Source organism: Eulemur rufifrons, chromosome 30 (genome assembly GCF_041146395.1).
Source record: "Eulemur rufifrons isolate Redbay chromosome 30, OSU_ERuf_1, whole genome shotgun sequence".
NCBI classification, from domain to species: Eukaryota; Metazoa; Chordata; class Mammalia; order Primates; family Lemuridae; genus Eulemur; species Eulemur rufifrons.
This window is the reverse complement of record NC_091012.1, coordinates 62,310,696-62,326,291: the sequence shown is the minus strand read 5'-3', so window position 1 is coordinate 62,326,291 and position 15,596 is coordinate 62,310,696. Positions and strand designations below refer to the sequence as shown.

The following is a 15,596-nucleotide window of genomic DNA, read 5'->3' as shown; positions in this document are numbered from 1 at the left end:
TAGGAAAAAGAGAGTGAGAGCAAGTTAAGTGGGCTGGGGGAGGCCTAGGGGCAGAAGTGGAGAAGAAGGCCAGCATTAGCTTGGAGGAGCCATAATTTGACCAGTGTCACTTCAGTCATTACTGGTCCTTTGGAGGTGCTAAGTCCTCTGTTTACTGTAGATCCTGAGCATTTGTTTAGCAGGAAGCAGCATTTGGGATAGGGTCCATTCATGCCACCCTCTAATCAAAGTTAAACAATTTTGCTCAGTACTGGTTACCTTTGACAAATATCTAAATCACTCTGTGCCTCTCTTTAAAATATGGTAGAACAGCAATACTCTTGGGGAATCAACTGATATAATCCACCTGGAAAACACCTCAAAAAATATAAAGCTCTATAAGCTTTGTCCCTTGTAAACACCATTATCATGATCAACAGGAGCACCACCACCACTACCACCAACAGTGACTCTGCCTGTTTCTATCAACCAAAATGTCCTGACCCAAGACCTTGCATGTTAGAGTCAACTAAGAAATCATTGCTTTCTTTTGCAGGTTGCTCTCAAGTTAGATTGTGGATGGCAATAATCACACAATCTTTCTAACTTTTTAAAAGTCAGTTTCCTGACTTGTCTTTTCAACACATTCTTTATCTGCAGTGTTGAAATCCTTCCCATTTTATCAGTAGAGGCTGGATTTAGACAGGCATTGCCAATATATTTTGAAATGTTTTCTGCTTGCCACTCAAGATGTCCTCAATTGCCTGGAGGCAAGGCAAGGCCAGTCTGAATTTAAAAATTCAAATTCTCCTTTATATCTCCTCTGACACTGGAATTTACAAGGCCCCGTCTTGATTGAACTGTGTAGCTAGTGAGGAACTGGGAGGGAGCTGCAGGGCTAAAGGACCTTGTGACCAGCAACGAGCTTTTCATAGATCTGGAGATGCAGGGGAAGAAGGTATAGATGATTGAACTGAGTGTGACTTGAGCTCAGGACATCTCTTAGAAGCACTTTAAAAAAAGAAAATCTATTAACAAATAAGTATTTATTGAGTAGCTTATTTGCTGGCCATTTGCCTCATTCTCCAAAATATCAGGTATAGGTGGGGCAAGTAAGTTAAGATATCTACTCTTCTGGGATGTCCAAATCAAAGGAGAGCCTCTGCGCTGAGCTGCTGGATCAGGGAGAACATGCTCTCTGATCTTAATGCTACGTGAGACCTGTGTCTTAGCCACATGGAAGACAAGGTGGAGTAGGGCCAGCTCTTGGCTGGGGGACAGTGAATACCATCCCTCCAAAGGCAGACTGTCTCCTCCCATTGTTTTCCAGTCTTGCTTCAGCTTACCCTGGTCAGATCCCTCCTATAACCATCTTTAAGCCTCTACTTCTATAGAACTAGAATTTCTCCTCGCTCTCCCCACACCCTGCAGGCATGGACTTCTCTCTGCTTTGCCAAATGTGTAGTTTTGGAGCCCCAGCGGACACTTCCTCATGGAGGTCAGTCCTACTCCTTGCTATGCCACTTACTTTACTGTCTTGATGACCTTAGACAAGTCATTTGACCTTTCAGAAGTTCAGTTTCCCATCTGTAAAATGGGACTACTTATCTACCTCATAGGTTTAATGTGAAGATTAAATGAGACGATGCTTGTAAAGCACTAGGAAGGCTTCCACAGTGAATGTGAATGTGAGCCATTATTATTATTAATAGCATCATCACTTACTAAATGGTGATTTTACAAACTTCCTATTCCATCCATACCCCTGGTGTCCCAGAGGGACTGGATCATGGCCACTAGGGAACCCAGGCCCACAAGATACACTTAGTGTAGCTGAACAGCCAGGACAGAGCTTTTCATGGACATCCCAGCCCAAGACTGGCTTCCAGTTCCACTGCCTGTCAGGTCCCTGTGGCTAAAGGGACGGCCCAGGCCATTTCTCTGTCTGCTTCTTATCCCTGAACACAGCCTCCTCAACCAAGAGGTTACAGATATCCTGGGCTGAGATGGTAGTTTTTGAAATGGGCTTTGGCTTCCATTTGAAGTCTGTTTCCTTTTTGAGCTCTTCCATGCATTCAGAATTCTGTAGAGCATATTGTATGTTGATCTAGAAATTACTGGTGGGACATTTTGGGTATGATGCAAAGACTGCTGGGCTACTAGACAATTCTGTGATTTATGGGAGTAAAATGTTGCCAGACTGACCACTGAGTGATTCAGTTCAACTCCTGGGTTGATGTGGCAGTACACCATGTAGCGTTCAGCTCTCAGATCCACCCATTTCTGCTCAAACACAGCACAGCCCGTGCCTCAATACTGAGGGTATGGAGGAAAAGGCAGTCAGTCAGTGTCTAAAAATGGCCCATGCAAGAGACGCCCGGGGAAGATGTAGCTGGACCTCTCAGGTAAGAACACCTATTGGTGTACTACTGGACCCCTTCATTGTTTGGAGACTCTAGGGCACTGGCACCAGCTTTAAGAGTGGGATGGGAGGGGCTGAGTTTGGTAACAATCTAGATTAGCATAAGACCCTCACAAAACTGCGACAGTCTTGAGTTTACCTTTTCACATTCATGTCTGGAACTCTTTTCAGCCTCCTCCAAAAGACCAGAACCCTCTTGCTGCACTGATCAGGGCAGTGGTCAGCTCTTGCCATAGGCCCATCTTCCCCTCCCCAAATCATTGTGTTAAAGTAACAACTGACACTGATGCCTGGTATTTCTCAATACCCAAGGGCAGATGTTATTTCTTGTTGACTACACCCTCCAAGGGATTTCTTTGGTGAATGGAGACTGAAGAATTATCCCACAAGTCTTCTGACCAGGAGAGCCAGGATATTCATTAGCATGGTACTCATCTCAGAGAAGCCTTCCTCTCAGAAAACATGAACAGCTTCAGATAGTCACTCAGCAGGGAATCTCAGCTGAAAACTCTAGGCCAGGTATGGGCAGGCTAACATGGAAGTTTGGGGTGGTCTGGTGCCTCTCTGGTCACACAGATGGCCTCCTCTTTCACCCAGCCTGTTATTGGTAAACCTACAGACACCTCACCTGCCCGTGAACAGAACATGCATTGACCTTGCTTAACGTGGGTCTCTCAGATGATAATTACTCTCCTAGAATATTCATAGAGGAAAAAACCCTTTGCCATCCTCATATCCCCAGCAAGTATGTAATTTGGACAACTACTTTCCCAGGACCTAATGTCCTCATGTTCTTTGACTTCCTAGATTTTGCAACCTGGCCTGTCCTCTACAGGTAGCATTGTGTTAACTGTTTCTTGAATTTTAGTGGTGGGGTGTGTGTTCCTTCTCCTCGGGGGCATTTGAAAGTGGAGGAGGTGTTGGCTTGATTGTTATGACAGGGAGTCACTACTGGCATTAGTGGTTGGTGACTAGAAATGCTAACCATCCTGCAATACATAGGACAGAGCCACATAGCAAAGAATTGTCTGCCCAAAATGCTGCTGTCATCCTCATTGAGAAACACTACAAGATCTCCCTCCCCGCCATCAAATTTATCTATTCTGTGTCCCATTCCCTCAGGAGTCTATTCCTGATAAATCAATCTAATGCTAAGGTATTAGAGACTAGTGATAACTTATCCTGTTTCCTTCCAAAGAAATGGATTTAATTAGGGATCTATCATGCCTTCAACTAAAAGTAGCAACTCAAATAGTGGATACTCAGGCAAATGGCAGGCTGGTGAAAGAGAGGTTTAGGGGGCAGGGGAGTCTTTCTTTTGGTATGGTATTCCTTCCATGTGCAATCCCAGCCTCCCTAGTACAGTCCAGAGAAAATTCTGGGCTCAAGACCATTGCCACCTTACACCCACCCCCTGCTCCCCAACCCCCATGGCTATCCTCTATATGAGCAGTACAGGAAAGCAAGAAGCTGGAAGGGAAAGAATGGGTGGTTTTCTGTGGCCTTCCATGCCCTCTATATTCCCAAAAGGAACCTGCAAAAGCAGTTGTGGAAGATAAAGGTATTTAGTAACTCCAATTCAGACTCAAAATAGACATCAGATTGAATTCTTTCAACCCTTCTTGTTTATGCTCCAAGCCTCTAGTTAGAAAGCGGTGTCACCAAGCTGAAGAAAAAAATCTTTCAGGATCAGTCTGGCTCCCAGCTTCATGGCCTCGTGTGAACAGGAGCTTGGCACAGTAGGAGGGCAAAGGCTGCTCTGCAAAGAACCAAGGGGCCTACAATTGCAGCTGGCTAATGCTGAGCGCATGATGTGGTGAACACACTGGCATGGGAAGCATCATGCCGAGGAATAGCAGCAATTGGCAGGAGAAAGGTTGGGCTAGAGTAAGGGATGGAATGTCCCTAAAGGGAGAAGTTTGCCGGGGAATCATCTTTCTGATCTCAGACAGGACTACAGGTGTCATCTTGATGTATTCAGTGGGAATCAGGAGGTCTGGATACCAGGTTTGACTGTAAATTGCTTGTGTGACCTTGGGAAAATCACTCTCTCTGTTGGGGCCTCAGTGTCCTTCTTTATTATAGAAGAGAAAGAATTAGAGTTTGCTAACTGAAGTCCCCTGGGCCAGATTTGTTTAATGCATATATTTCAGTTGGCCAGGCCAGTATTTTGCTTGTTTGTTTCAGCAGTGTGAATGCCTTGTTTGCACTGGCTCTCCAGTTTATCACAGTCCCAACTGTCCCTTATGATCTGACCCCTACCCACCAGCCCCTCCCAGCCATTTCCCATATTTCCAATAGCCACCTGGCTCCTGAAGCCTCCTTACCCTTAGAGACCATGAACTAAGTGATCTCTAAGAGCTTCTTATAACTAATACGCTATTGTGACTCCACGCATCAGCCTCTAGCATCAGCCAGGGGACAGGTAGAGGAAACCTTTGGAGAAAGTAAGGCAACCTGCCATGAATGCAGGAACAAAGGGCAAGTGGGCAAAAAATTAACAAGCACCACTTAAAGGAACACTTGGATGGATTTTCTTTTTCTTTTTTTTTTTTTTTTGAGACAGAGTCTCACTCTGTTGCCCAGGCTAGAGTGAGTGCCGTGGCGTCAGCCTAGCTCACAGCAACCTTAAACTCCTGAGCTCAAGCGATCCTCCTGTCTCAGCCTCCCGAGTAGCTGGGACTACAGGCATGCACCACCATGCCCGGCTAATTTTTTTTCTATATATATTTTTAGCTGTCCATATAATTTCTTTCCATTTTTAGTAGAGATGGGGTCTCGCTCTTGCTCAGGCTGGTCTCGAACTCCTGAGCTCAAATGATCCGCCCACCTCGGCCTCCCAGAGTGCTAGGATTACAGGCGTGAGCCACCGCGCCTGGCCTGGATGGATTTTCTTAAAGCAAGACTCACCTCTCTCACCCACCAGAAAAAGATGTGGCCAATTGAATATCTGTGGCTTTTCCTGGATCTCAATTGCTTTGATCTCTAAATTGACAATATTCTTTCTTTGAAAAGTGTACAAGTCACACAGGATCATGGGGCTAGGCCTTGGCCATTGTTCAACTTTGATTTTTAAAAGGAGTTATTCTTTCATGGAAAATGGAACCAAGTTGTAGTCCTTCCTGTGTGATTAGATAAGCAGTTTCAGAAAAACATTTCTTTCTTGTTTTCTTTACAAGGACAGTGTGACAATGTGGACTTCCCCCAACAGAAAGCCCCTGTATCTATGTGTCTGGCCACTGTCTAGCCCTGGGGACTTTCCTTCTCACATAGCACCCTAAGGCCAAGGCCTTGCCCTTTTAGGCCTCCATTGTTTTCCCCCCTTGCCCCAACTGGGATCCCTTATGTCCTTTAGTGTCACTCATGAGAGGGCAAAATTTATTAGGCTACAGTGTGGGGAGCTATAATAGAAGGGCTGGTGAGGATCCTTTTCACAGGTAAGTTAAGGGCTCAGGGCCTCATTGCTTATATCCTCATTTTACTTTGATTCATGCCCAACTATGAGACTTCTGCAATGGTTTCTTTTCATGCCCTAGTCCTGGCCTAAAACACACTCTCTTAGCCTCCTGAGCTCTACAGAAACTAGGTCCTTTTCAACTGGATCCTCTGGGGCTAACTGTGGGCCTCAGGCATGACTGATGTTGTATCTCATTGTGATGTCATCAAGCATCAGTATAAAACAGGGCTGATGTTATGTGCTGCCCATAGTCTTCTTGAGAAAGGGGAAGTGTCCAGATGTCAAGATTGTGAAGGGCTTTTGATGGACAGCAGATTGAATTTCAGGTAAGAAACAACAGGACCTCCAATTGTCAATTAGAAAGTAGATGAGTTCGGTGCTGGCTAGCGAAATTGAAAGCTGGGTAGAGGGGCTGTGATCACAAATGAAGGTAACAGACTTCTGATGAATTGAACCTCCTCCTTTCTCCCTTGAATACCTTGAGTTAACACTGGCTTTCTGGTTTGTAAGTTAAACAAGACCATTCTGGGGCAAAAGTTTGTGATTTTAGTAGGAGTGAATGAACGGATTACAAAGCATGTTGTTAGAAAAACCAGGGGAGAGAGACAAGTTGTTTTCTTCCTAAATATGTTCTTTTCTTCGAATTTTCCTTCAAAATCTACCTTTCTGCCTTAGTTTTAAAAGATATTGACTTTCTGCTTAAAGGAGAATACATTTGAATTCGTCTAGACAATATCTTTTGGCTTTCTAACTGCTTTTCTTCTTTCATTGGCCTATTAAGGTAAAGCACACAGGACAAGGGATTAGGGAAACTGGATTCTAGACCTGTCCCAACTGTTAATTTTCTGAGTATATGAGTTTTTATTTATTTATTTTTTTAACTTCTCTAGTCTTCGGTTTCTTCTGTAAAGTGAGAGGAGTGAATGAAATGAACCGTAAGGCCTTCCGGTAGATTTTATGAAAATGTTAATTCATTTCACTGGACTAAGGCAATACCAGTTTATTGAACAATAGACAACAATCACTTGAATTATACACATTTACATGAAACTAACAAAGTGTATACACAGAAAGTGTATATTATGAAGGGACCTCAGGGATTACCTAGTCCAGTGATTACCAAGCTTGTCATTCATGTAACATTTACATGATTTTTGTCATATTTATGTATCACTGGCACAATTATTTAATGTTTTCTGTAATGACCTTGTTTCTTAAAATGTTAAAAATATCTACCTTAGTTTCACCCTAAGTAACAATATCCATGAGGTCACAGATTTGATGTGCTAGATATGTCTTTTTTTAGTACACATTAAAATTTGAAAGTTTTCATTTATGTATCACCTAAAATCAACTTAAGTACCAATACTTGGGGAACACATATCCTACTTTGGAAAACATTGCTCTGGTTCCTTGTTCCAATGTGGAAACTAAAGGTTGGAGAGATTAAATAGCTTTGTTTCTTATCTAAAAGCAGGTTGCCATGGAGACATGACAGAAGCCACCTCCCCTGACTATGTCATAGTGAAAGGCAGAGCTGCAGCTAACTCAGGCCACATGACTCCTAGACCAAGCTCCTTCCTACCATGTCACACTGTTCCTACAGTTGCCATTATAAGTATCCATGTTCTTTAATGGAGATGGGACTAGAATCCAGATCTTTCTTAAGTTTAGTAAATTATAATAGTAATAAATGAATTCTTGTGGCTTTAGTTGAATCATTTAATCTCTCTGGGTCTGAGTTCCCTTATTTGTCTCAGTGATATAAGAATTCCAGTTCTGCTTCATGCCACATGGGGAGAAACACGGTGGCTACATTTACCAGGCATTTCCTAGGCTCTTTATTAGATTCCTTTGTTTCATCCTCAGAACACCACTATGAAGGGATGGGACCAGATGATTTCTCAGGGACTCTTCTGCTCTGAAATCTTTACTCTTCTAACAAATAAAACAAATCCAAGTTTGCTTATCCAAAGGAGTACGTGTGTATGAAAGGAGCGTGAACACTAGAACTTTTAGGGAAACCAGATAGTCCCACTGGGTGAGGTAAACTCAAGTAAAAAAAAGTTTATAAAGTGGTAAAAAAAAAAATGGTCCTTTTAGTTTCCCATCAGACACCTGGGTCCTATTAATAAGTTTCCCCCAGATCACATCAGGTGAGCATCAGGTGCCCATGCTTAGGAGTTGAAGCCTGTCAGCTCCAGCTGTCTCCTCCTCTGTGAGATAGGCATACCCATCCCTGCCCTGATGACATCACAGAGCTGCTCTGAGGGCCAATGGGGTAATGGCTGCGAGCAGATGCGCACAAACTAAAGTGCCCTGCTGAGCTGAGAAATCTTGGCCATAGGCACCTGTTCCGTGTGGGAAGATGCTTCTTATCCAAGGTAATATAGATAGAAGGAGCTTCCAGGTAGCTTATCCTAGTCCTAGACACTCTGCAATTCTCATATGTGTCATTTTATTTTTCTGTCCTAGGTCTACTATTCTGAAGGTGGACAAGGTACAGCCATCGGGCGATTTAAAGATCGCGTTATAGGGTCCAACGCTCCAGGTAATGCGTCTATTACTATTTCGCATGTGCAGCCAGCAGATAGTGGAGTTTACATCTGTGATGTTAACAACCCCCCAGACTTTGTCGGCAAAAACCAAGGCACCCTCAACGTCAACGTGTTAGGTATGGCCACTTTTTTCTGCCTTTTCTCTTCTTGGAGCAACTTAGGACACTGAATGAGTCAGGGCAGTGAGTTATGATGACAATTAAGTCTCTGGAGGTAAATATCCTCCCTGCTCCTTTCATTACCAGGGAAATAGAGACAAGCCACCAACCCAACCCATATAGTAACACTGAGAAATCACTCATAAAACATGTGGAAACAATTGCCAAAGCAAAAGGGCTGCCAAAATGGCAGTAATGTGTGACTCAACATCAGGGATCCCTATCTCTGAAGGACAGAATGAGAACAGTTGGGATAACCCACTGTCCCATTAAATGATCACTAGCAACCCTTTCAGAGGGAACCTCCAATTAGAGCCAGACCTACCTGGGGGAGATGTTTGTCAATTTATTACTCCTTCTAAGCCCACCACAATTCTCACCATCAAATCATTCTTTTGAATAAAGGCAGGAGAGAGTCCCCTTTTAAGATGCTAATGCTATTTGGAAAAGGGACCACACATTAAGATAATGTTGAGAATCAAGTTATTTATATACAAATAATCATTATATGACATTGGACAAATCATATCTGCTCTTAAAATGAATTTGAAATAGTTCATTTATTCAGTATTTATTGAGTGCCTACTTTGTGCTGGGAACAATGAGGTTTACAGTGATGGTTTTTTACAAGCATGTTTTTTGCCCTTGGGGAGCTCTCAATTTTGAATATTTCTACGGGTCCTTCCAACCTCTGTCTGAGAGGGCAGTGGGGGCTAAGCTCCTGTCTGCTGGCCCTCGGGGTGGGAAATAGCAAAGGGAGAGATGAAAGGGCTGCCAACCCTTACTGACTGACCAGTTGAACTAAGTGTTTTCCTAATTCTAAATAGCCCCAAATGGAGCTGATCTAGTCATTGCTTCTCTCAAGCTGTGTACATACATCACAGGAAAGGAGGAGCTACATCAAATCAGACTTAATAATTGAATAGCTTGGGAAAGCAGCAATTGCTAACAAGCTACACACCTAGGAGAACTGTCCACAGTTGTCCTGGCTTGCTACCCAGGTGATGCCAAAAAGGAACCAGCTGATATCTACTGTGAGGTTTGCCATTGCATCTACCCACCTGGAAAAGAGGGAAAGGTACCCAAGAGCTAATTTTTAAGAGTGGGTTAGCTCAATCAATCGTGTCTTTATTTTGCTAAGCCCTGTGCTAGGCATTGGGGTACAGGGGCAGACAGGTGAGGTATTACTGAAGCACTTTCCTGGGAGAGTTTATGTTCCAGTTTGGAAGACTAGGCATATACACGGGAACTGAGTGGTGTGGTGTAAATGCCAAAGCATCAATCTGGGAGTCAGGAGAACTAGGTTCTAGATCTTACTCTGTACTCAATGACCTCCTGCAAGTCAGTTCACCTTTCTCCAACCATTGTGAGATGGGGTTGTAATTTCTGCCCTATCTTCTTTACAGATTTGTTATGAGGTTCAGAGGAAATACTGGAGATCAAAGGGTTTTTAAATGTTCAAAAGTTTGAGAGATTAATCTGCTAATGATTTTCTGTTGCTCCCTGGCTCTGGGGTGTTCTGAGCACAAACAACCTAAAGAGGCCAGACCTCCTTATCCCAGGGCTTGGAAATAGCCCTGAGATAAAGCTAGACAAGAAGGCTACCATTCTTAAATTTGAAGTTCAGAGGATCCCAAGTCAATTTCCATAAAAAGTTGAGGGTCACTTTGTCTCTGAGTTATTCTTTTACATGAGTCTTTGGGTCAGGCAGTTCCTGCCATGACTGTGTCATGACTTTTCTTTAAGCAGACAGGACTCAGACAAGGTAAGAGGCAGGAGGGTCTGTAGGTTTCCTTGTTTGTTTGGGAATTCTTAAAAATTGTATTTTTTTTAATTGGGCAAAGAACAAAAGCATCCTGCAAATGTAGGATTTCTGGAAATTTTGAGACTACTAATTTTCTCTAAAAAGAACAACTAGGTAACAGACACCAATTGTGGGGAGAGGTGTTATTTCCTTAAAGATGGCTGTCATAGCAATGTGTCTTTCAGAGACATTTCATTATACTGATGGACATCGATCCCATGTATTCACTCATTCATGCGGGAATTCAATCAACAAACCCCGAGCACACGTGCTAGTTACTGTGCTAAGCAATGGAGACAGGAAGATGTAAAAGAGGAACCCAGCCCTCCAAAATTCAGTTTAGTGAAGGAGACAGATGACAGATATGTAACATAAAAGCTTACAGTGGAGCTCTGAGGGCAGAGGGGAAAGAGTGAAAAGTTTTATCAGGGGAACTGGAGAAGGCTTATCGGGGAAAGTAACTTTTGTACTGGATGTTGAAGGATCTGCAAAAATACGTCAGGCAGAAGAGGGGTTGAGGTGTCAGGGCACAATTTAGGTGGAGGAAATAGCAATGAGCAAAGGACCAGGTGGCTTGGATGGCCATTCATTTGAGAGATTTCCATTAGGTATGACAACCTTGGAAAATTAATCTCTGAAAAACACTCAGAGTTTGAATAATTATTTTCTGTGCATTTGGAATGAGCATCATCTACCTTCTGCAATTTGGCACATACAAAGAAAATGATTAATTTAGAGAAGTTTTGAGAACACTGAAGCATTTTCATTTCTTTTCTGAGATGGGCCTTTTCCTCCCACCCCAATCTGTTGAAAGCAATAAAGCTAAATGGTAGATCAATGGCTTTGCCAGTAAAACACCCAAGTTCTACTGGTGACTTTAACTGGATGGAATGTCAGTTCAATCCTGATGCAGTAGTTTTAGAAAATATATAGGTTTGGGACTTGGTTCAAAGTGATTCACTAAGTGTTTTGTTAATAAAAAATAAAAGGAGAAAAATGTGTTTAGCAAAAAAAAAAAAAAGTCTATCTGGGTTTAATTCTGGACTCAAGAAACGAGTGCAAGTCATTCCAGATGTTTGTCCATAATTTAGTTCAAGTCCTGGTGCCTCATTTTGTGATGAAGCACCCCCATTTAATTTTCTATTCAAATCATGCTATTTTGTTGTAAAGGCTATAAAATTATTGTCTTTTTAAAAAGGTGATAACTAAATGTCGTGATAGCTGTAATGGACTTCTGGTTAAATAGCCTAGTTTAGGATGAGCAAATCCAACAAGTTGTTCCTATCTGAGAAAATTATTGATAAGGAAGAAAGAATAAAGAGCTAACTAGGGCCGGGTGCAGTGGCTCACGCCTGTAATCCTAACACTCTGGGAGGCCGAGGCGGGCTGATTGTTTGAGCACAGGAGCTCGAGACCAGCCTGAGCAAGAGCGAGACCCCGTCTCTCCTAAAAATAGAAAGAAATTATCTGGACAACTAAAAATATATAGAAAAAATTAGCCGAGCATGGTGGCGCATGCCTGTAGTCCCAGCTACTTGGGAGGCTGAGGCAGGAGGATCGCTTGAGCCCAGGAGTTTGAGGTTGCTGTGAGCTAGGCTGACGCCATGGCACTCACTCTAGCCCGGGCAACAGAGTGAGACTCTGTCTAAAAAAAAAAAAAAAAAGATCTAACTAGAAAAATATTTCTTTTAATTCAAAGACACCCGTTTAAAAGACAGAGATAGTAAAATGTTTCAGAGTTAACAGCTATATGCATCTGTCTTCTCGCTCATGTGTACAGAGGGGTAGAGTTGGAGATGGCAGAGTCAAACAGAAGTCAATGGAAGATTAACTTTGGTAGCAGGAATTAGTCCTGCCTGTGGCCAACAGCAATTCCACGTGCAAGGCCCCATATGTGTTATCATATTTAATCTTTGAATCAGCCAGAGGTTAGATAATTCCTTATTCGCGTTTTACAGATGAGTCAACTGAGGTTTGGTTAAGTTAGGTAACTTGCCTAAACATATCTAGGGTAAAGTTGCAGATCCAGTGCTCTGTGTGGATTCAGAGCATCGCTTTTAACCACTGTGTCTCAGGCAAGAGCTGGAGGGCTGAGCAGTATGAAGCATTTATTAATAAGCTCTAATTCGTCTAAGTTAGAGACCTAAGCCTTTGGAGGGTTCTATATCCAAATTAAGATAAGGAAGGTGAGTTGCAAAGCATAGACATCTAGATCATTATCTGTATATAAGATTAAGGATAGAATAAACTGTGCAAAGTAAGATGAATGAGTAGATTCAGGTTCCCAGCTTCCCACAGGACTTCTCTACTGAGATGTTTTCATAAGTGGCAAAAGCTCGGTATGTCTTAAACTGACCTCATCAATCACCCCCTTCCTCCTTGTCAGCCCTTTCTCTAAAACCTGATCCTCCTCCCATGGTCTTTGTCTCAGGAGATGGTACGATCATGTACTCAACTGTCCAAATCAGAAAACTGGGGGTTATCATTGACCCCACCTTCTTCCTCACACTCCATATCCAGTTGGTCATCAAGTCCTGTTGATTCTACTTTCTTCATACATCTTGAATGTATCTCCTTTGGTTCGGGCACTCCCAGTGTCAGAGCGATCCATCTAAAATTTTAAAATGACCCTCACTCCCCTACTTAAGCTTCTTCCTTGGTCCCCTTGCTCTCAGTATAAAATACATGAAATGCAAAGCCCTCCAAGATATTGCCTTGGCCCCTCTCTAAACTTGCCTCTCATCACTCCCCCCCCCACTTCAGAACTGTGTCAAAATTATTTTTGACTACGTGGTGCCTAGTCTAGTGCCAGGCACACAGAAGGCACACAACTAAATGCTTGTTGAGTGAAGGCTGAATAAAGATTTCAGTGCTGGTAGCACATGTGCCCAAAATGGGTTCCCCTACTGGTGAGAGACACAGGCAAATTCAAACTTTTCAACCATTTTGTGTGACCCACAGAAGAATAAATGCAAAAAAAGGGACTTATGAAGGAAAAGAAAAATACAGCATTAATGCGTTAATAAAATAATTTTTAAAAAGAATGCACAGATATCTCATAGTATCTCAAAGGGTTCTATTTTCCTTTAAAAACTGTGATTTTAAAGTATAAACTATGTTCCTAATGGTTTAGTATTTGCTTACATTTGGCCGATTTAATAAGGGAATATTTTAAGACACAATGCAGAAATTCATGGTTATAAATCTGGGGATGAGGCAGACAGAGGGAACACTATTTGAATCTTAATGCCCTCCGGATGGAAAGTGCCTGCACCAGAAGTGCTCTACTCCCACCTGGTGGTGCAACCAGAAAACTGTCAAAATAAGTTTTGACAGTTTTTTTTTTTTTTTTTTTAAATAAACACATATTCTGCAAAAAATGAGAGCGAGGAAATGACTGCAGTTGTCACAGACTGCCATTCATCCTCCAGGACTTTTACTCTTTGTCATTGCCTTACAGTCAAACCTTCTAAGCCCTTTTGTAGCATTCACGGAAGTCCAGAAAGCAGCCATACCATCTCTCTTTCCTGCCTCTCTGCGCTTGGAACGCCTTCCCCTGTGTACTACTGGTATAAACTGGAAGGAAGCAACACTATACCAGTGAAAACAAGTAAGTATCACCTTCAGCAGGCCCTGGAAAGGCCTGGTGTTTGTGGTTGGCTGATAGCAGGAGTGTGTGGCTAGCTGTTTGTCCTTAGAGCTCAATCTTCTCTTTTTCTTGGGTGGGTGGGGATGGGAGATGTATAAAGAATGCTCTTCTCCCAACATGACTGTGGTCGGGTCTACTCCACAACTTCTAGAAGCCAGCTCAGAAGTGGTGAGTGTGGAGGGAATGGGTACAGTTCCAGGTAGGCTACCTTTGGAACAGTCCCCAGGGGCCCAGTTGAACCCTGGATATCTCTAGAAAGGGAGGCCAATGTGGGAAAGTGAGTGGGCATTGAATGGTCTGTTACACTGGTATGATCTGTACCCACATAAGAGATCTCAAAAGTCTATTTCCTGGTTTCAACAGACCCAACCACAGGGACTTTGGTTATCGGAAATCTGACAAATTTTGAACGTGGTTATTACCAGTGTACTGCTATCAACAGCCTTGGCAACAGTTCCTGCGAAATTGATCTAACATCTTCACGTGAGTTGACCATACAACTTTACAGCTTCTTCTCCTTCAGTCAAGTAGTCTGGGCCTGTCAGCTCAAGGAATTAATTTGGATTCCTGGTTAGTGCTTCCGGCTTCTCTGCAGATTTGTGTGATTTATAGGTTGACATGATGAATGACCATCCTAATAGCCAATGCTTACGTAATACCTAATGGGTGCCACACACTGCCCTAAATCCTTTACAAAAAGCAATTTATTTAAGCTTCACAAAATCTCTAGAAAGTAGGTATTACTATTCAATAAATAAAACAACAGCTTCATTAATAGCATCACACTGAATTTCTTTGTGATGCTGTTGGTAAATCCCGGTGACACCATAGCTTTGGAAAATGTATAGCTCTCAAACTTTCTAGTTCTTAACTGCTTTGTTAAGATCTACTCCTAAGAATAATAGTAGGCCGGGCGTGGTGGCTCACGCCTGTAATCCTAGCACTCTGGGAGGCCGAGGCAGGCGGATCGCTGGAGCTCAGGAGTTCGAGACCAGCCTGAGCAAGAGCGAGACCCTGTCTCTACTAAAAATAGAAAGAAATTATCTGGCCAACTAAAAATATATATAGAAAAAATTAGCCGGGCATGGTGGCACATGCCTGTAGTCCCAGCTACTCGGGAGGCTGAGACAGGAGGATCCCTTGAGCTCAGGAGTTTGAGGTTGCTGTGAGCTAGCCTGACGCCACGGCACTCACTCTAGCCCGGGCAACAGAGCGAGACTCTGTCTCAAAAAAAAAAAAAAAAAAAAAAAAAAAGAACAATAGTAATAATAACACTCACAGCCACAAGCACAGTAGCTAGTAGTTGTGGAGCACAAATTATGTGCCAGACACTTGGCCGGGTGCCGTACAAGCAGTACCTCACTCAACCCTCTCAACCACCCACCTACTAGGGAGGCAGAATATATTTTTTTTTTTTTTTTTTTTTGAGACAGAGTCTCACTCTGTTGCCCAGGCTAGAGTGAGTGCCGTGGCATCAGCCTAGCTCACAGCAACCTCAAACTCCTGAGCTCAAGCAATCCTCCTGTCTCAGCCTCCCAAGTAGCTGGGACTACAGGCATGCGCCACCAT

The 15,596-nt window shown here is 42.9% G+C and overlaps 1 protein-coding gene across 1 annotated transcript in view; it reads left to right on the top strand.

Annotated features, from left to right (window-relative positions):
• Nucleotides 1–15,596, top strand: part of VSIG1 (V-set and immunoglobulin domain containing 1) — a 38,375-nt gene that overhangs the window by 18,735 nt on the left and 4,044 nt on the right. Inside the window, exons 4-6 of the mRNA XM_069464222.1 lie at nucleotides 8,334–8,532; nucleotides 13,839–13,988; nucleotides 14,391–14,510. Coding sequence (XP_069320323.1) covers nucleotides 8,334–8,532; nucleotides 13,839–13,988; nucleotides 14,391–14,510 — 469 coding nt within the window. The remainder of the gene's footprint in view (nucleotides 1–8,333; nucleotides 8,533–13,838; nucleotides 13,989–14,390; nucleotides 14,511–15,596) is intronic.